At 45.3% G+C, this 20557-nt stretch overlaps 1 protein-coding gene across 2 annotated transcripts in view; it reads left to right on the forward strand.

Moving 5' to 3' along the window:
- LOC143815566 (uncharacterized) overlaps positions 1 to 19297 on the forward strand; it is a 201967-nt gene extending 182670 nt beyond the window's left edge. For both annotated transcript variants that reach the window (XM_077294889.1, XM_077294891.1), the window contains exons 4-6: positions 6580 to 6677; positions 16389 to 16465; positions 18914 to 19297. In XM_077294889.1, the coding sequence (XP_077151004.1) occupies positions 6580 to 6677; positions 16389 to 16465; positions 18914 to 18964 (226 nt within the window). In that variant the 3' untranslated portion in view covers positions 18965 to 19297. The remainder of the gene's footprint in view (positions 1 to 6579; positions 6678 to 16388; positions 16466 to 18913) is intronic.
- The last annotated feature ends 1260 nt before the right edge of the window (positions 19298 to 20557 follow it).

Here is a 20557-nt window from a genome sequence, read left to right on the forward strand (position 1 = left end):
CTTAGAGGAATTGATGCTACGCCATTGGCGGAGAATAAGCTGCAGTATTGGACACAAGTGACCATGTGCATGTCTCCTGAACATCGGGAGGTGATTCGTTTTCTTGTTTTGCATAAAATGCAGGATTTGGTCGTTCTGGGTCTGCCATGGTTACAGATCCATAATACAGTTTTGGATTGGAAGGCAATGTCCGTGTCAAGTTGGGGTTGTCAGGGAATTCATTGCGATTCCTCGTCGGTGTCTATTGCTTCTTCTACTCCTTCTGAAGTCCCTGAGTATTTGCTGGACTATCAGGATGTATTCAGTGAGTCCAGGTCCAGTGCCCTTCCTCCTCATAGGGACTGTGACTGTGCTATAGATTTGATTCCTGGTAGTAAATTTCCTAAGGGACGACTATTTAATCTGTCTGTACCTGAGCATGCCGCGATGCGTGCTTATATTAAGGAGTCTTTGGAGAAGGGACATATTCGTCCATCCTCTTCCCCTCTTCGTGCGGGATTCTTTTTTGTGGCCAAGAAAGACGGGTCTTTGAGACCGTGTATAGACTATCGGCTTTTGAATAAAATCACTGTCAAACTTCAGTATCCTTTGCCACTATTGTCGGACTTGTTTGCCCGGATTAAGGGTGCCAAGTGGTTCACCAAGATAGATCTTCGCGGTGCGTACAACCTTGTGCGCATTAAGCAGGGAGATGAATGGAAAACTGCGTTCAATACGCCCGAAGGTCATTTTGAGTACTTGGTGATGCCTTTTGGGCTCTCTAATGCTCCTTCAGTGTTTCAGTCCTTTATGCATGACATTTTCCGGAAGTATCTGGATAAATTTATGATTGTTTATCTGGATGATATTCTGGTTTTCTCTGATGATTGGGATTCTCATGTAAAGCAGGTCAGGATGGTGTTTCAGGTTTTGCGTGATAATGCTTTGTTTGTGAAGGGCTCAAAGTGTCTCTTTGGAGTGCAGAAGGTTTCCTTTTTGGGTTTTATTTTCGCCCCTTCTACTGTGGAGATGGACCCAGTCAAGGTCCGAGCTATTCATGATTGGACTCAACCCACATCCGTTAAGAGTCTTCAGAAGTTCTTGGGTTTTGCTAATTTCTACCGTCGTTTTATTGCTAATTTTTCTAGCGTTGTAAAACCTTTGACGGATATGACCAAGAAAGGTTCTGATGTTGCTAATTGGGCTCCTGCGGCCGTGGAGGCCTTCCGGGAGTTGAAGCGCCGGTTTACTTCGGCGCCTGTTTTGTGCCAGCCTGATGTCTCACTTCCCTTTCAGGTTGAAGTAGACGCTTCTGAGATCGGTGCAGGGGCTGTTTTGTCGCAGAAAGGCTCTGGTTGCTCTGTTATGAGACCATGTGCTTTTTTTTCTAGGAAGTTTTCGCCTGCTGAGCGGAACTATGATGTTGGTAATCGGGAGTTGTTGGCTATGAAGTGGGCATTTGAGGAGTGGCGTCATTGGCTCGAGGGAGCTAAGCATCGTGTGGTGGTCTTGACTGATCACAAAAATCTGATGTACCTCGAGTCCGCTAAGCGCCTGAATCCTAGACAGGCTCGTTGGTCGTTGTTTTTCTCCCGTTTTGACTTTGTGGTCTCGTACCTGCCTGGTTCAAAGAATGTGAAGGCTGATGCTCTTTCTAGGAGTTTTGTGCCTGACTCTCCTGGAGTCTCAGAGCCAGCGGGTATTCTTAAAGAGGGAGTAATCTTGTCGGCCATTTCTCCTGATTTGCGACGTGTGTTGCAGAGATTTCAGGCTGGTAGACCTGACTCTTGCCCACCTGACAGACTGTTTGTTCCTGACAAATGGACCAGTAGAGTTATTTCTGAGGTTCATTCCTCAGTGTTGGCAGGGCATCCTGGGATTTTTGGTACCAGAGATTTGGTGGCTAGGTCCTTTTGGTGGCCGCCCTGTCGCGGGATGTGCGATCTTTTGTGCAGTCCTGTGGGATTTGTGCTCGGGCTAAGCCTTGCTGTTCTCGTGCCAGCGGGTTACTTTTGCCCTTGCCCGTCCCGAAGAGGCCTTGGATGCACATTTCCATGGATTTCATTTCAGATCTTCCGGTGTCTCAAGGAATGTCTGTCATCTGGGTGGTCTGTGATCGTTTTTCCAAGATGGTCCATTTGGTGCCCTTGCCTAAGTTGCCTTCCTCTTCCGATTTGGTTCCTTTGTTCTTTCAGAATGTGGTTCGTTTGCACGGCATTCCTGAGAATATCGTGTCTGACAGAGGATCCCAGTTTGTGTCCAGATTCTGGCGATCCTTTTGTGCTAGGATGGGCATCGATTTGTCATTTTCATCTGCCTTTCATCCTCAGACTAATGGCCAAACGGAGCGAACTAATCAGACGCTGGAGGCTTATTTGAGATGTTTTGTTTCTGCGGATCAGGATGATTGGGTGACCTTCCTGCCATTGGCTGAGTTTGCCCTTAATAATCGGGCAAGTTCCGCTACTTTGGTTTCGCCATTTTTCTGCAACTCTGGTTTTCATCCGCGGTTTTCCTCGGGTCATGTTGAACCTTCTGACTGTCTTGGGGTGGATTCCGTGGTGGATAGGTTGCAGCGGATTTGGAATCTTGTGGTGGACAACTTGAAGTTGTCACAGGAGAAGGCTCAGCGCTTTGCCAACCGCCGCCGCGGTGTGGGTCCCCGACTTCGTGTTGGGGATTTGGTTTGGTTGTCTTCTCGGTATGTCCCTCTGAGGGTTTCCTCTCCTAAGTTTAAGCCTCGCTTTATTGGTCCTTATAAAATTTTGGAAGTCCTTAATCCGGTGTCGTTTCGTTTGGATCTTCCGGTGTCGTTTGCCATTCACAATGTGTTCCATAGGTCTTTGTTACGGCGGTACGTGGTGCCTATGGTTCCTGCTGCTGAGCCTCCTGCTCCGGTGTTGGTTGAGGGTGAGTTGGAGTATGTGGTGGAGAAGATCTTGGACTCTCGTCTCTCTAGACGGAGGCTTCAGTATCTGGTCAAATGGAAGGGCTATGGTCAGGAGGACAATTCCTGGGTGGTAGCCTCTGATGTTCATGCGGCCGATTTGGTTCGTGCCTTTCACGCTGCTCATCCTGATCGCCCTGGTGGTCTTGGTGAGGGTTCGGTGACCCCTCCTTAAAGGGGGGGTACTGTTGTGAACTATATTTCTTTGCTCCCTCTTGTGGTCATTAGCGGTATGGCACTTGGAGTGTCTTTCCCCAGGTTGGCACCCACCTGATTCGTTTGGCCTTGGGTGTGCCTATATAAACTTCCTGGATACTCTGTATTGTGCCTGGAATCGTTGTTATCAGACCATGTCTGTTTTCTCCTGTCTCCTGGTCTCCTGATTTTGCAAGATAAGCTAAGTCCTGCTTTCTTATTTTTGTGCATTTGAATTTTCCTTATTTTGTTTCAGCTTTGTTAAAAATGTGATTCCTGATTTTGCTGGAAGCTCAAGGGGGGCTGTTATTCTCCCCCCACACCGTTAGTCAGTGCGGGGGTTCTTGGATATTCAGCGTGGATATTTTGTAGGGTTTTTTGCTGACCGTATAAGTCATCTTTCTATTTTCTGCCATTAGTCAGTGGGCCTCTCTTTGCTAAATCTAGTTCATTCTTACGTTTGTCATTTCTTCTTACCTCACCGTTATTATTTGTGGGGGGCTTGTATTAACTTTGGGGTCTTTCCTCTTGAGGCAAGAGAGGTCTTCTTTTCTCTGAAAGGGTTAGTTAGTTCTCCGGCTGGCGCGAGACGTCTAGAACCAACGTAGGTACGTTCCCCGGCTGCTGCTAGTTGTTTGTGTTAGGATCAGGTATATGGTCAGCCTAGTTACCACTTCCCTATGAGCTGGTTTTTTGTGTTTGCAGACTTAGCTGGTACTCCTGAGATCCTCTGCCATTAGGATCATAACACATTATACTGTATGGAGCATCATGTGGGGCCATTATACTGTACCCAGCATTATGTGTGGCCATTATACTGTACCCAGCATCGTGTGGGGCCATTATACTGTACAAAGCATCATGTGGGGCCATTATACTGTATGGACCATCACGTGGGGCAAGTATACTGTACGCAGCATCATGTGGGGCCATTATACAGTATGGAGCATAATGTGGCCATTATACAGTATGAAGCAATATGTGTGGCCATTATACAGTATGGGGCACTGTGTGGCCATTATACAGTATGGATCATCATGTGGAGCCATTATACAGTAAGGAGCATCATGTGTGGCCATTATACAGTATGGAGCATCATGTGTGGCCATTATACAGTATGCAGCATCATGTGTGGCAATTATACAGTACGAAGCATCATGTGGGGCTATTATACAGTATAGAGCATAATGTGGCCATTATAGAGTATGGAGCATCATGTGTGGCCATTATACAGTATGGAGCATCATGTATAGCCATTATACAGTATGGAGCATCATGTGGCCATTATACAGTATGGAGCATCATGTGTGGCCATTATACAGTATGGAGCACTGTGTGGCCAATATACAGTATGGAGCATCATGTGGAGCCATTATACAGTATGGAGCATCATGTGTGGTCATTATACAGTATGCAGCATCATGTGGGCCCATTATACTGTATGGAGCATCACGTGGGGCCAGTACACTGTACGCAGCATCATTTGGGGCCATTATACAGTATGGAGCATCATGTGTGGCCATTATACAGTATGGAGCGTCATGTGTGGCCATTATATAGTATGGAGCATCATGTGTGGCCATTATATAGTATGGAGCATCACGTGGGGCCAGTACACTGTACGCAGCATCATGTGGGGCCATTATACAGTATGGAGCATCATGTGGGGCCATTATACAGTATGGAGCATCATGTGTGGCCATTATACAGTATGGAGCACTGTGTGGCCATATTTTTTTGTTTATAATTATTGTTTATGAAGCATTGTAATCAGAAGTGCTAAATGGGTGTGGTTGGGGCATCACTAGCTGTGAAATGGGTGTGGTCAGAGTTGTGGCCTAGAATTTGCCGCGATGCGCTGCACGTGCTGCTAAAGTTAGGAGGTATGCTTAAACAGCTCACATATGAGACAAAGGAAGCATGCACACCGCTCACATATCAGGCATATGCTGCACATACCTGGCTCACATATTAGACACGTGCAACTCACACACTGCTCTCAGTCTAGTCACATGCAGCACACACCGTTCACATATCAGACACATGCAGTGCACACATCGCTCACATATTAGACACATGCAGTGCACACACTGCTTTGATTCTAGACACACGCAGCACACACACCATTCACATATCAGACACATCCAGCACACACACCACTCATGTATCAGACACATCCAGTATACACACCGCTCACGTATCTGACACATCCAGCACACACACTGCTCACGTATCTGACACATCCAGCACAGACACCACTCATATATCAGACACATCCAGTACACACACCGCTCACGTATCTGACACATACAGAACACACTGCTCACATAATGGTGGTTATTGAGTAGTACAGAAGATGCCGGCCCCCAGTCGACTTCATGCAGTGAGACAGGCATAGCTGGTCTCAAAGGTTTGTGATAATTTGTTTCTGGTCGGTACTGCGTGGGCCACAAGTAGAAGCAGTGCATGCCAAAACTAGAAGCAATGGGGACAGTATGCGGGCCATGGCTTGTGCACTTCTGACCTATAGCCACATGGTGCCTTCATACATGGGTACAGGAGTCCACCCTGTGATTTAAAGCTGACTTCCCATGGCAGCGTCTGTGGTCAGTAGGGCCCAAAATATCACCCTTTGTTCTATCATCGATGATGCCTTTTGCTTGTAGACATATGATATGTGGGGGCCTTGGCATTTGAACGGCCCAAAGGACTGCCATATGTTAATGCCTATTAGTCTGGTTCTAATACATTGCATAAATCATTCCTGTAAGTTTTCTTTGAGAAAATTGTTAAGTGCTTTTTTTTCTCTCCATAAAAAAGTACATATCATAAGTAAGTATGATAGTGGCATTGCTTTTTTTCTAATTATCCGGCCAAACAAAATTTTGAAAAGTTGAAAGATATACGTACTCCCAGATGGTGCTCTGGAATAATACAAGTCATTTTAATAATGAAGTCCTCCTATTTGAATACATTGGGAAAAAAACATTCTGTGCTTATTCAAGGCCAATATTGGATGCATTCTTCAAAAAGACCAAAACAATAAACAAATGCAATAAAAAAATAATCCAGGATTTCCTCACTTTATTTTACTCTTTTCATTGATGCTTTTGCATTTTATTATCTTATTGCAATTTTAAACTTAAAAATATACAAAGAATTTGTCAGTATTTTTTCAATAATTCATCTGTGTCTGACCGTACGGCTCTCTGCAGTAAGACACAAGAATTGTTAAGTCCACCGGCACCACTTCTCCAAATTCAACCCCCTTCATCTATAACCAGCCAGAAACATAAGTGATCAGGAGTGTGGTAAATCAAAGAGTCTGAAGAATGCATAATGTTGCCATATTCATAACACAGGACTGCGTCTCCATACGTGGAGAATCGGGCATTATATAATATGAAGACCTCGTTATAGAATAGCTTAATAACTATTTTCTTCCCTTTTATTTGCAGTTGTCTTATTGAATTGCTTTTAGCATTTTTTGGTGGAATATTGGTTACGCTCATCCTTTTTGCCGTTGGCTTCTGTGCATTTAAAATTAAAGAGAAAGGTATGAATTTTCATAAACTCAATTACTAATTAGTGTTCTTGTCTTATACCATTACTAGCTATTGAACCCGTTCTACGCCCGGGTGGCGAGCATTTATATTGGTATATGGTCTCCATCCTGGTATGTGCTGCTCCCATCTTGCTCTACCATCCTGTCATGTGCTGCTCCATCCTGCATCCCCATCCTGTCATGTGCTCCCATCCTGCGCCCCCATCCTGTCATGTGTGTGCCCCCATTCTGTCATGTGCTGCTCTCTTCCTGTGCCCCCATTCTGTCATGTGCTGCTCCCATCGTGCGCAATCATTCTGTCATGTGCCGCTCCCATCCCGCGCCCCCATTCTGTTGTAATGTGCTACACCCATTCTGCCTGTTCCTGTTTCCATTCTGCCATATGTTGCTCCCATCTTTCTCTCTCTGGCTCTACTGCCCGAGTGCGGCTGTGCTGAGTGCGGGCGGCTGTGCTGAGTGCGGGCGGCTGTGCTGAGTGCGGGCGGCTGTGCTGAGTGCGGGCGGCTGTGCTGAGTGCGGGCGGCTGTGCTGAGTGCGGGCGGCTGTGCTGAGTGCGGGCGGCTGTGCTGAGTGCGGGCGGCTGTGCTGAGTGCGGGCGGCTGTGCTGAGTGCGGGCGGCTGTGCTGAGTGCGGGCGGCTGTGCTGAGTGCGGGCGGCTGTGCTGAGTGCGGGCGGCTGTGCTGAGTGCGGGCGGCTGTGCTGAGTGCGGGCTCTAGTGCCCGAGGGTGGCTGTGCTGAGTGCGGGCGGCTGTGCTGAGTGCGGGCGGCTGTGCGTGGCTGTGCTGAGTGCGGGTGGCTGTGCGTGGCTGTGCTGAGTGCAGGCGGCTGTGCGTGGCTGTGCTGAGTGCCGGCGGCTGTGCTGAGTGCGGGCGGCTGTGCTAAGTGCGGGCTCTAGTGCCCGAGGGTGGCTGTGCTGAGTGCGGGCGGCTGTGCTGAGTGCGGGCGGCTGTGCGTGGCTGTGCTGAGTGCGGGTGGCTGTGCGTGGCTGTGCTGAGTGCAGGCGGCTGTGCGTGGCTGTGCTGAGTGCCGGCGGCTGTGCTGAGTGCGGGCGGCTGTGCTAAGTGCGGGCTCTAGTGCCCGAGGGTGGCTGTGCTGAGTGCGGGCGGCTGTGCTGAGTGCGGGCGGCTGTGCGTGGCTGTGCTGAGTGCGGGTGGCTGTGCGTGGCTGTGCTGAGTGCAGGCGGCTGTGCGTGGCTGTGCTGAGTGCCGGCGGCTGTGCTGAGTGCGGGAGGCTGTGCGTGGCTGTGCTGAGTGCCGGTGGCTGTGCGTGGCGTTGCTGAGTGCGGGCGGCTGTGCTGAGTGCGGGCGGCTGTGCGAGGTTGTGGTGAGTGCAGGCGGCTGTGCGTGGCTGTGCTGAGTGCGGGCGGCTGTGCTGAGTGCGGGCGGGCGGCTGTGCGTGGCTGCGGTGAGTGCGGGTGGCTGTGCATGGCTGTGCTGAGTGCGGGCGGCTGTGCTGAGTGCGGGCGGCTGTGCGTGGCTGTGGTGAGTGCGGGCGGCTGTGCGTGGCTGTGGTGAGTGCGGGCGGCTGTGCGTGGCTGCGGTGAGTGCGGGCGGCTGTGCGTGGCTGTGGTGAGTGCGGACGGCTGTGCGTGGCTGTGGTGAGTGCGGGCGGCTGTGCTGGGAGCCGAGTGCCGGGGGCCTGAGCAGGCGGGGACACCGGCACGCTGTGGGGGTCAGGGGGGGAGTCGCCGCTAGCTCAGGCCCCCAGCACTTGCTATATTCACCTGTCCTCCCGGTCCACTGGTGCGCGCTGCTCCTCCATCCTCCACCTCCTCTGGCTGTGACTCACTGTTCAGTCAGAGGGCGGCACGCATTAAGCGAGTCATCGCACCCTCTGAACTGAACGTCACAGGCAGAGGATGTGGAGGACAGAGCAGCGCGCATCGCTGGAACGGGACAGGTAAATATAGCAGCATACTCACCCTCCTGGCTCGTCCCTGCTTCTCCATTGGAGATCGCGGTGTGCGTTCAGTGCTTACGCATACCGCGATCTCCTGGGAGCGTCGCTCTGTGGGGTCCAGACTGCGCCGGCACTTGCGCTTGCGCAGTCTATAAAGGCTTCGGACAGAGTGATGCTCCCAGCGTTATATTATAGATCCTAATAGCATATGCTTTTAATGATAGTGCATATTCTGGAATATCTTAATGATAATATTAATTGTACAGAATGTAATCGTAATGTATCATTCACAGCCAAGCATTTTATATCAGAGTTTCATCATTAAGGTATTCGACTTTTTTGAACTTGAACTCTAGAGCTACCTATTGGATGTATACAAAATACGCTCACCCATGTCTATTCCCATAGAAGGTACACCACCAGTAGACTAATAATACAAAGTAGGGGAAAATGAGTAAGAGTGTGAATATATATTACTAAAATGTAAATTTTGTCAATGTTAAAATACTTACGGTACTATTAAAGTTGTCCCTATCCCTGATGTCATGTTCCCAATGGCAGGGAATTTAACAAATAACATGGGCAAAAACAGGACGAGCTCTAGGGTGATGGAACCTGAGCTGACTGCGATCCTGAACCTCAACACTCAACTAACAGTAGCCGGGGAGCGTTCCTGGGGGGACTCTAGACGCCTCGCGCCAGCCGGAGATCTAGCTTCCCCTATCAGAAGAATCACAGACCTATCTTGCCTCTTTAAGCTAGATAGCAGAGGATACAAAAGGTGCACTGCGCGGTCAGCTTAAAAACCCTTCAAAATACCATCCTGAAATTACTTGAACTCATGTGCCAACTCATGGTACATGAGTGGTAATTTCAGCCCACCAGAGCAACCAGTAGCAGAGAATTACATATCTGCAAGCTGGACTAAAAACATGAAAGCAAACATGAAACAGGGAAATCAGAACTTAGCTTGTCTTGAAGGCTTTAGGAGCAGGTAACAGAGACACACTGATACATTGATAGCCGGCAAGGGAATGACAGGAAAGCCAGGTTAAATAGGAAACACCCAGCCTCTGATGGACAGGTGGAAACCAGAGACCGCCACCCACCAAAGTCACCCAGTACCAGTTGTAACCACCAGAGGGAGCCCAAAAACAGAATCCACAACAGTACCCCCCCCCTTGAGGAGGGGTCACCGAACCCTCACGAGAACCCCCAGGGCGATCAGGATGAGCTCTATGGAAGGCGCGGACCAAATCAGTCGCATGAACATCAGAGGCGACCACCCAGGAATTATCCTCCTGACCATAACCCTTCCACTTAACCAAATACTGGAGTTTACGTCTGGAAACACGAGAATCCAAGATCTTCTCAACAACATACTCCAATTCTCCCTCCACCAGCACCGGAGCAGGAGGCTCAACCGAAGGAACAACGGGCACCTCATACCTCCGCAATAACGACCGATGGAACACATTATGAATAGCAAACGATGCTGGGAGATCCAAACGAAAAGATACAGGGTTAAGAATCTCCAAGATCTTATAAGGACCGATGAACCGAGGCTTGAACTTAGGAGAAGAGACCTTCATAGGGACAAAACGAGAAGACAACCACACCAAGTCCCCAACACGAAGTCGGGGACCCACGCGGCGACGGCGATTAGCAAACTGCTGAGCCTTCTCCTGAGACAACTTCAAATTGTCCACCACCTGATTCCAAATCTGATGTAGCCTGTCCACCACCACGTCCACTCCAGGACAATCTGAAGGCTCCACCTGACCAGAGGAAAAACGAGGATGAAACCCCGAATTACAAAAGAAAGGAGAAACCAAAGTAGCAGAACTAGCCCGATTATTAAGGGCAAATTCGGCCAGTGGCAAAAAGGCAACCCAGTCATCTTGATCAGCAGAAACAAAACACCTTACATAAGTTTCCAAGGTCTGATTAGTTCGCTCCGTCTGGCCATTCGTCTGAGGATGGAATGCAGACGAGAAAGACAAATGAATGCCCATCTTAGCACAAAACGTCCGCCAAAATCTAGACACAAACTGGGATCCCCTGTCAGAAACGATATTCTCCGGAATCCCATGCAAACGAACCACGTTCTGAAAAAACAAAGGGACCAACTCAGAGGAGGAAGGCAACTTAGGCAAGGGTACCAAATGAACCATCTTAGAAAAGCGGTCACACACAACCCAGATAACGGACATTTTCTGTGAGACAGGGAGATCTGAAATAAAATCCATGGAAATGTGCGTCCAAGGCCTCTTCGGGATAGGCAAGGGTAACAACAACCCACTGGCCCGAGAACAGCAAGGCTTAGCCCGAGCACACACTTCACAAGACTGCACAAAGGTGCGCACATCCCTTGACAAGGAAGGCCACCAAAAAGACCTGGCCACCAAATCTCTAGTACCAAATATTCCAGGATGACTAGCCAACACAGAAGAATGGACCTCGGAGATGACTCTACTGGTTCAATCATCCGGAACAAACAGTCTTTCTGGTGGACAACGATCAGGTTTATCCACCTGAAACTCCTGCAATGCACGTCGCAAGTCTGGGGAGACGGCGGACAATATTACCCCATCCCTAAGGATACCAGTAGGCCCAGAGTCTCCAGGAGAGTCAGGCACAAAACTCCTGGAAAGAGCATCCGCCTTCAAATTCTTTGAACCTGGCAGGTATGAAACCACAAAATTGAAACGAGAAAAGAATAACGACCAACGAGCCTGTCTAGGATTCAGACGCCTGGCAGACTCAAGGTAAATCAGATTTTTGTGGTCAGTCAAGACCACCACACGATGTCTAGCACCCTCAAGCCAATGACGCCACTCCTCAAATGCCCACTTCATGGCCAAAAGCTCCCGATTACCCACATCATAATTGCGCTCGGCGGGCGAGAATTTTCTAGAAAAGAACGCACATGGCTTCATCACCGAGCCATCGGAACTTCTCTGTGATAAAACCACCCCCGCTCCAATCTCGGAAGCATCAACCTCAACGTGAAAGGGAAGTGAAACATCTGGTTGACATAACACAGGAGCAGAAGAAAACCGGCGCTTAAGTTCCTGAAAGGCCTCCACAGCCGTAGGAGACCAACTAGCAACATCAGCACCCTTTTTAGTCAAATCAGTCAAAGGTTTAACAACACTGGAAAAATTAGTAATGAACCGACGATAAAAATTAGCAAAACCCAAAAACTTCTGAAGACTCTTAACAGATGTAGGTTGTGTCCAGTCACAAATCGCCTGAACCTTGACGGGATCCATCTCAATAGTAGAAGGAGAAAAAATGTACCCCAAAAAAGAAATCTTCTGGACTCCGAAGAGACATTTTGAGCCCTTCACAAACAGAGAATTGGCCCGCAGGACTTGAAACACCTTCCTGACCTGTAGAACATGAGACTCCCAGTCATCAGAAAACACCAAAATATCATCCAAATACACAATCATAAACTTATCCAGATATTCACGGAAAATATTGTGCATAAAGGACTGAAAGACTGAAGGAGCATTAGAAAGTCCAAAAGGCATTACCAAATACTCAAAATGGCCCTCAGGCGTATTAAATGCGGTTTTCCACTCATCACCCTGCTTTATCCGCACAAGATTATACGCACCGCGAAGATCTATCTTAGTGAACCACCTAGCCCCCTTAATGCGAGCAAACAAATCAGTCAATAATGGCAATGGATACTGATATTTGACTGTAATCTTATTCAGAAGGCGATAATCTATACAAGGCCTCAGGGAACCATCTTTTTTAGCCACGAAAAAAAAACCTGCTCCCAGAGGGGACGAAGATGGACGAATATGTCCCTTTTCCAAGGACTCCTTAATATAATTCCGCATAGCAGTATGCTCTGGCACTGACAGATTAAATAAACGACCCTTAGGGAACTTACTGCCAGGAATTAATTCTATAGCACAGTCACAATCCCTATGAGGAGGGAGCGAATTGAGCTTAGGCTCCTCAAAAACATCCCGATAGTCAGACAAAAACGCAGGGACCTCAGAAGGAGTAGATGAAGCGATTGAAATCAGAGGTGCATCATCATGAACCGCCTGACATCCCCAGCTTAACACAGACATTGTTTTCCAATCCAGGACTGGATTATGAGTTTGTAACCATGGCAGACCAAGCACTAGTACATCATGTAAATTATACAGTACAAGGAAGCGAATCACCTCCTGATGAACGGGAGTCATGCGCATGGTCAATTGTGTCCAGTACTGCGGTTTATTCATAGCCAATGGTGTAGAGTCAATTCCCTTCAAAGGAATAGGAACTTCCAGAGGCTCCAGACTAAAACCGCAGCGTTTGGCAAATGACCAATCCATAAGACTCAGGGCAGCGCCCGAATCCACATAGGCATCGACGGAAATGGATGACAGTGAACAAATCAGTTACAGACAAAATGAACTTAGACTGCAGAGTACTAATGGCAAAAGATTTATCAACCATTTTTGTGCGTTTAGAGCATGCTGATATAACATGAGCTGAATCACCACAATAAAAACACAATCCATTTTTCCGCCTATAATTTTGCCGTTCACTTCTGGACTGAATTCTATCACATTGCATAGTCTCAGGTGCCCGTTCAGAAGACACCGCCAACTGGTGCACAGGTTTGCGCTCCCGTAAATGCCGATCAATCTGAATGGCCATAGCCATAGACTCATTCAGACCTGTAGGCGCAGGGAACCCCACCATAATATCCTTAATGGCTTCAGAAAGACCATCTCTGAAGTTTGCAGCCAGGGCGCACTCATTCCACTGAGTAAGCACCGACCATTTCCGAAATTTTTGACAATATACTTCCGCTTCATCTTGCCCCTGAGAGAGGGCTAATAAAGCCTTTTCAGCCTGAATCTCCAGATTAGGTTCCTCATAGAGCAATCCCAGTGCCAGAAAAAACGCATCCACACTGAGCAATGCAGGATCCCCTGGTGCCAATGCAAATGCCCAATTCTGAGGGTCGCCCCGCAGGAAAGATATTACAATCTTGACCTGCTGAGCAGGGTCTCCAGAGGAGCGAGATTTCAAAGAAAGAAACAATTTGCAATTGTTCCTGAAATTCAGGAAGGTAGATCTATCTCCAGAAAAAAACTCTGGAATAGGAATTCTAGGTTCAGACATAGGAGTGTGAACAACAAAATCCTGTATGTTTTGAACTTTTGCAGCAAGATTATTCAGGCTGGAAGCCAAACTCTGGACATCCATGTTAAACAGCTAAGGTCAGAGCCATTCAAGGGTTAAGAGGAGGTAAGAAGCAGCTAGACAGCAATTAAGGGTTAGGCAGCAAAACTCTGAGGGGAAAAAAAAAAAAAAAAAATTACCCTTAAACACTTCTTTTCCTCCTGCTTCAGCCCAAACAATTAACACTCTGTGGGCCGGCTATACTGTCATGTTCCCAATGGCAGGGAATTTAACAAATAACATGGGCAAAAACAGGACGAGCTCTAGGGTGATGGAACCTGAGCTGACCGCGATCCTGAACCTCAACACTCAACTAACAGTAGCCGGGGAGCGTTCCTGGGGGGACTCTAGACGCCTCGCGCCAGCCGGAGATCTAGCTTCCCCTATCAGAAGAATCACAGACCTATCTTGCCTCCAGAGAAATATTCCCAAGAAATAGCAGCCCCCCACATATAATGACGGTGAAATGAGAGGAAGGCACAAACGTAGTTATGAAAATAGATTCAGCAAAATGAGGCCCGCTTTAAGCTAGATAGCAGAGGATACAAAAGGTGCACTGCGCGGTCAGCTTAAAAACCCTTCAAAATACCATCCTGAAATTACTTGAACTCATGTGCCAACTCATGGTACATGAGTGGTAATTTCAGCCCACCAGAGCAACCAGTAGCAGAGAATTACATATCTGCAAGCTGGACTAAAAACATGAAAGCAAACATGAAACAGGGAAATCAGAACTTAGCTTGTCTTGAAGGCTTTAGGAGCAGGTAACAGAGACACACTGATACATTGATAGCTGGCAAGGGAATGACAGGAAAGCCAGGTTAAATAGGAAACACCCAGCCTCTGATGGACAGGTGGAAACCAGAGACCGCCACCCACCAAAGTCACCCAGTACCAGTTGTAACCACCAGAGGGAGCCCAAAAACAGAATCCACAACACCCTGACCAAGAATCAAGTGGGAGAGGATAAGCTGGGGTCCCCAAATTAAATTCTGGTCTATGGGATACAGTTGTCCCTTATAATCAGGAGTGACATTATAATAACTGGGTAGCACTGTAATTACCGTAATACAAATAATATTAACATTGAAAAATATTTTATGAATTGATTGAACCCAGGCTGGCTGAATATAAAATACTGTAAATGTGAATGATACTGACAGCTATCTTTCTTGCCACAGCTCGCACAGATATGCCATCCTGGATGAGCTGCAGTACTTGGAACAACTTATGTGGGTTTTAGACACAGCCTGCTACTATACAGTACCTCTAGGAGTGTAAGCTATAACAAAATGCAAAAGTGACCAAAACACCAGCTAGAACAGATAGCTGAGAACAGATAAATGGTCTGTGGTCACCCCCTGCAAAACTGCTCCTTTATAGGGGTCTTGCTCATTGTCTATCATTTCTGTCTGTTGTCTGTTACATTTGTACAACAGCAGGAGAAATTGATTCACAATTGGTGTTGCTTCGTAACTGGACAGTTTTTATTTCAGAAGTGTGATTGACATGGAGTTATAATGTGTTGTTTAAGTGTCCCCTTTATCCTAGTGTTCTCTATCCTAATGCATACTACTTTATTATAATATTAATTGAAATAGATGTAATCTATATCTATTACTACTCATATAGTAACAGTTAGCTGTTAGTAGTCATAACCATGAATACCTAAGCTACTACAATGTCTTGTACATTGGGTAAGTGACAAAGCGAATGAGAAGAACTATACTACATTTCTAATTGGAGGTATTTGCTAATGTTATTATTAATACACCTACTACATAGTGGAATAGGATCTTGGAGATGGGAATACCCCTTTAAGTATTTTAATTTAGCCTATTGGATGTAGCAATCCTAAAAGTCAATATCTACCCTTTAATGAGCCTTGCCATATGACCTAGGATAAGAAAAAGAAACATCATCAAAACTACAGGAGGTAGCACTATAAATTAGTTGGTATCAGCCCTTACAAACCAATGGCTGACCATTGATTACTTTTAGATAGTTGTGCAAGCAGGACTTTTTCTTCTATTCTAAAAATAAGGAACAAACTGAAACCAGACGGACCTCTTATAAATAAGTGAGGCCTCTGTTTCCATTTGAAACAGTAATGCACAGGAGGCTAATTCCATTTTTCTAGTCTAAACGGAACAGACAAATGGAAAAGATTAACAGTGATGAGAACTGAACGTAAGTTCTACATCACATGCTATGATTGAGTCAAAGATTAAGGTAAGTGCTAAAAATGAAAATTTAATTTTACCTTATGGAAGGATCCACACAAATTCTTTATTTAGTAAAATGCAAAACTTGTATCTGGTAGAAAGATATTGGGCAGCCCATTTTATGTACAGCGCAGTTTGTATTTATGCATCTCTGTGTCTCTTATGTTATAGCAATAGGTGATACTACTCCAGCAATGCATATATTTTGGCCCATGATTAAAAATGTTCTGGCTGAAAGTGCAAGTTTCTCAAATTTTGCCTTAGCCTTAGGTTAGATACTATACAATCTATCATCTGTCTGTTTCTTAACATATTCTAAGTGGCAATACAACAATGTTTTTGTTGCTAAAAAATTATTTTTTATCCTTTTAAGTTAACAAGAAGTCTGAACAGTCTGGATACAGATGTCAAAATCAGGAGACTTCAAACAGTGTTGGTGGTCAGCACTTGGTAAGACCTCACGTGCAATTTTATGGAAATAATGATCCTCTGACGATAATAATAATGGACTATGAAACATTAACCCCCTAATGGCCGGAAAATTTCCCATTTCTGTGCTATCAAATTTTACTCCCCTTCTTCCAAGAACCATAGCCCTTTCACTTGTCCATCAATTAAGCAAAAGGAGGCTTTTTTTTCAGGGCAAGTTTTCATTTTAAAATTCAAGTGTGCTAAAATAGTAAAAAAAATACAATGCCAAAATTGCTTTTGTTTGTTTTGTTTTGCGGCATTTATTTTAAGGTAAAAATGGCCTAGAAATGTCATTATTTAGGTTTGTATGAGTATCATAATAATAATAATAATATAATAAAATAATTCAACACACAAAGTAATGGATTAAATATTTTATTGTTTCATTGGGTAGTTATAAGAAATGTTTCTTGCATTTCTAAACTATGGACCTTATTATAAAACACTGTCATCCAATATAGTGTAACATCAAAACGACAATTCTACTGTGCCCTAGATCGTCAGGTTGACACATCCAGTTCTCATGAATGCTTTATTGCGGTAATTCTTGTGATCAATGCAGAGGCGGCTCTAGGTTTTCTGGCAAATAATTCAGTTTGGCGCCCCCTCTTATACACAGGCCGGCAGTTTGAGTTGTCGTCATGTGATTGCATATACACAGATTGCACATCTGTGTGCTGACGAGCCACTCTTCACAATTCTCTCCTCGATGTTCAGTGAAAAGCTACAGCACCTGCTTCATTGAGAGAAGCAGGTAGATAAGCTAGTTCGCAGGAGACCATAAGCATGAAAATCGCATATGAGTGGCCATGTGATAACTGAAGAGCTGAATCCTGACAGTGAGTATATGAAACGCTGTTAGGATTGGGCATGCTTTTACAACATCTTTTTACTACTGGCTTTAGGTAAAATTATATAAAAAAAACCTAGTGATCAGCTTCCATGCAGAAGTCTCCTGAAGAATGGTTTTATCACTTCGTTTAATCGTTTCTCATCTTTGGAAACTTTTACGCTGCAGCGCATATATTCCATCTTTTTGGAGTTTATTTAGTGCTTTTTCGGACATCTTACGGAGCGGATTCACCTGAAAAAGATGTTGTGTGCACATACCCTTAGGAATGTACAGAAGACCGTATTTTCGGTCCTAGTGCGAGCCAACAAAACATCAGATTGCGCTCAGATTAATGTTATTCTATGGGGCCAAGCAGATTTTCTCCTTGGACAGAGTTTGTCTGAGGGCAAAAAACGCAGCGTGCTCGATTTACATCTGTTTTTCTAATGGCACTCGGCCATGTAAGTCAATGAGTCTGTTGAAAAAATCTGCTCGTCTTCTGCGAAAATCGAATCACACTATCATCACATTCTGATCAAACTCTGATCAGAGTGTGATTAGCTGGATTTTTCAGACCTGCTGACCATCTAATATGTATGGAATTATCCCAACTCTCTGTTAATGCATACTTGATATACACATGTCAGATATTTTGATGTTATGGGAGATTATGGCTACTAGATTCTCCGATGGGACGTTGATCGGGAACTTGTCTACTTGCCATTTGCAGTTGAGTTGGGAAGTTGAGAAAATTTTTTTCCCCTAATATTGTTCAATTAGCATTTGCATCACAGGGAAAGTGTCTTCCCCTGGATCAACATGTTAGATTATGATGATGAACTTATGTTTTATTTCAACCTTAAAACCATGAAACTATGAGAACACGTGCCAAGGGCAAGCTGAACATGCATGTGTATACCAGTATGGGAGAAAATGGTGTCTGCATAATGAGCATCAGCTTTTAAAATGTAACTATAACTATTTTGTCTTGCACGGAAGTAATCTACCGTAAATGGAATGGTTAGCAATTAGTGCTAAAAGTAAGCACTTTCCCCTCTGCAGGCTCTATCCACTAGATGCTAATTCACCTTTTTTGTGTTTCTTCCGCTGTCTCCCTCCAGTCTCCCCTCTCTATACACTTCTACAGGCAACTATAATTTGATCCCTCAGTATCAGAGTTGATTTTCAAGGCACAGATAATCTTCAAAGGTTCTCTTTATTACATCTTATTAAAATCCACAACCTTAATAACTATGGACACTTTTTGTCCATAATAAGGCATTTTTGAAGTTAAAAAACATAAGAAAAAGGAACTTCACAGCAATAATACATAAACAACAGATACAGAGCTTTCCATGTTTATTTGTCACAAAATTTACTAGGATGTGGTGCCCATTTTGAGGATCTGACAATGGGTGTATGTATATGGCCATTTAGATTCTTACCATAGATTTTAAGGGAAACAAAATAGCAGCAGGGAAGCATGAAGGTAAATATAATAGAAAAAAAAAGCAGTGTGATTAATATTTAATTCCATGCACTAATAGAAGTTGTGCCATCTATTTTATGGTGAACCTTGTCTTCTTTTATTTCAGGAAACTACAGATGAAAATGTGTCATACGCCACCATAAGTTTTAAAACATAACCACCATTATTGCAATCTCAGACGGTCGTGAAGCACGTTCTGTGTATGGAACATCAATCACGGACTGGTCGTGGGTCTCCCGGCCTGACTCAACAGTCTTATATATGTCCATGCAGCTGTAATGTTTGGGTCAGAAGACCAGTGCAAGTCCACTGTATTACGTGGGTGTCTGAATTTGCCCTTAATAATTTAAAAAGTCTTATAAGATCCAATGACTACACAATTAACTTTAATAGCTGCTCAAAATGTTTTTCTTCTGGACTTTATGGGCAGCAAGTACTGACGGCCTAAAATAAATGAATAAAGGAAGCCCTAACACAGCTGATTGACTTATTCTTGGTGCATGCCTCTACTAACACTAACGCAAAATACTCCAGTTTTCATTGTCGTGGACATGAAACTCTTTACTAAAACATCTATTAGTACACAATAATCCTGTCTATGCTTCAACACTGCTGATTATGGTAGCCATCTCGAGCAGGGTCGGTTTTAGACAAAGTGGGGCCGTGGGAAAAATTTTTAAGTGGGGCCCCAAATGCTAACATATTGCATCATCACAGAGAAACATTTTGGTTGTATTTACATGGGCTGAGTTCAAGCCGTTAAATGAGATTGACGACAATATTGAAGTCGTTCAACACTTGTTTCCAGGTCTCTTTATACCGACTGAGGAAGAATGATGCTGATACAAGTAGCTGAGCCTGCACTGCCACTGAGCCTCCCTGACTCACGGACCTCATAGCGGCCATGTGGTGTGCTGCTACAAGCAGCACACCACTAGGGGCCCTTTTGGGAGTGGGCCTAGATTGCCTACCCCTAACACCGCTGAAGGGCTAATTAAAACCTAGGCCCAATGTAAAGGATTGTGTCTCCTACAATTGTAATGCCCATACACTAAGTGCATGGGCTGACAAACATTTCCCCATGGAGGTGGCAATTTTTCAAAAAATTTTTTTTACAGGCATCATAAACACCTTGCAAAACTGTAAAGTGTTTTCCTACACAGTTGCTGCTGGGAAGGTACAGGTTTTTAGTAAAAATATGGTGGACGAATCATTGGATGAAGTGATCAGGAGAAGGGGCATGGTGATGACAGGAATGGGAACGTACATGATTAATAACAGCGGTGGCTATGGGAGGTATGAGATCCAGGATACAGCCTACGTTATTTTTCATCTTTAAAGAGTCCATAATAACAGGGTCTGTACCACAGGACTGGCGTATAGCCAATGTGGTGCCAATATTCAAAAAGGGGACAAAAACTGAACTCGGAAATTATAGGCCAGTAAGTTTAACCTCTACTGTGGGTAAAATCCTGGAGGGCATTCTAAGGGATGCTATACTGGAGTATCTGAAGAGGAATAACCTTATGACCCAATATCAACATGGGTTTACTAGGAACCGTTCATGTCAGACTAATCTGATCAATTTCTATGAAGAGGTAAGTTCCGGACTGGACCAAGGGAACCCAGTGGACTTACTGGATATGGACTTTTCAAAAGCTTTTGATACGGTGCCACACAAAAGGTTGATACATAAAATGAGAATAATGGGGATAGGGGAAAATATGTGTAAGTGGGTTAAGAGCTGGTT

This window comes from Ranitomeya variabilis, chromosome 3 (genome assembly GCF_051348905.1).
Source record: "Ranitomeya variabilis isolate aRanVar5 chromosome 3, aRanVar5.hap1, whole genome shotgun sequence".
Lineage (NCBI taxonomy): Eukaryota > Metazoa > Chordata > Amphibia > Anura > Dendrobatidae > Ranitomeya > Ranitomeya variabilis.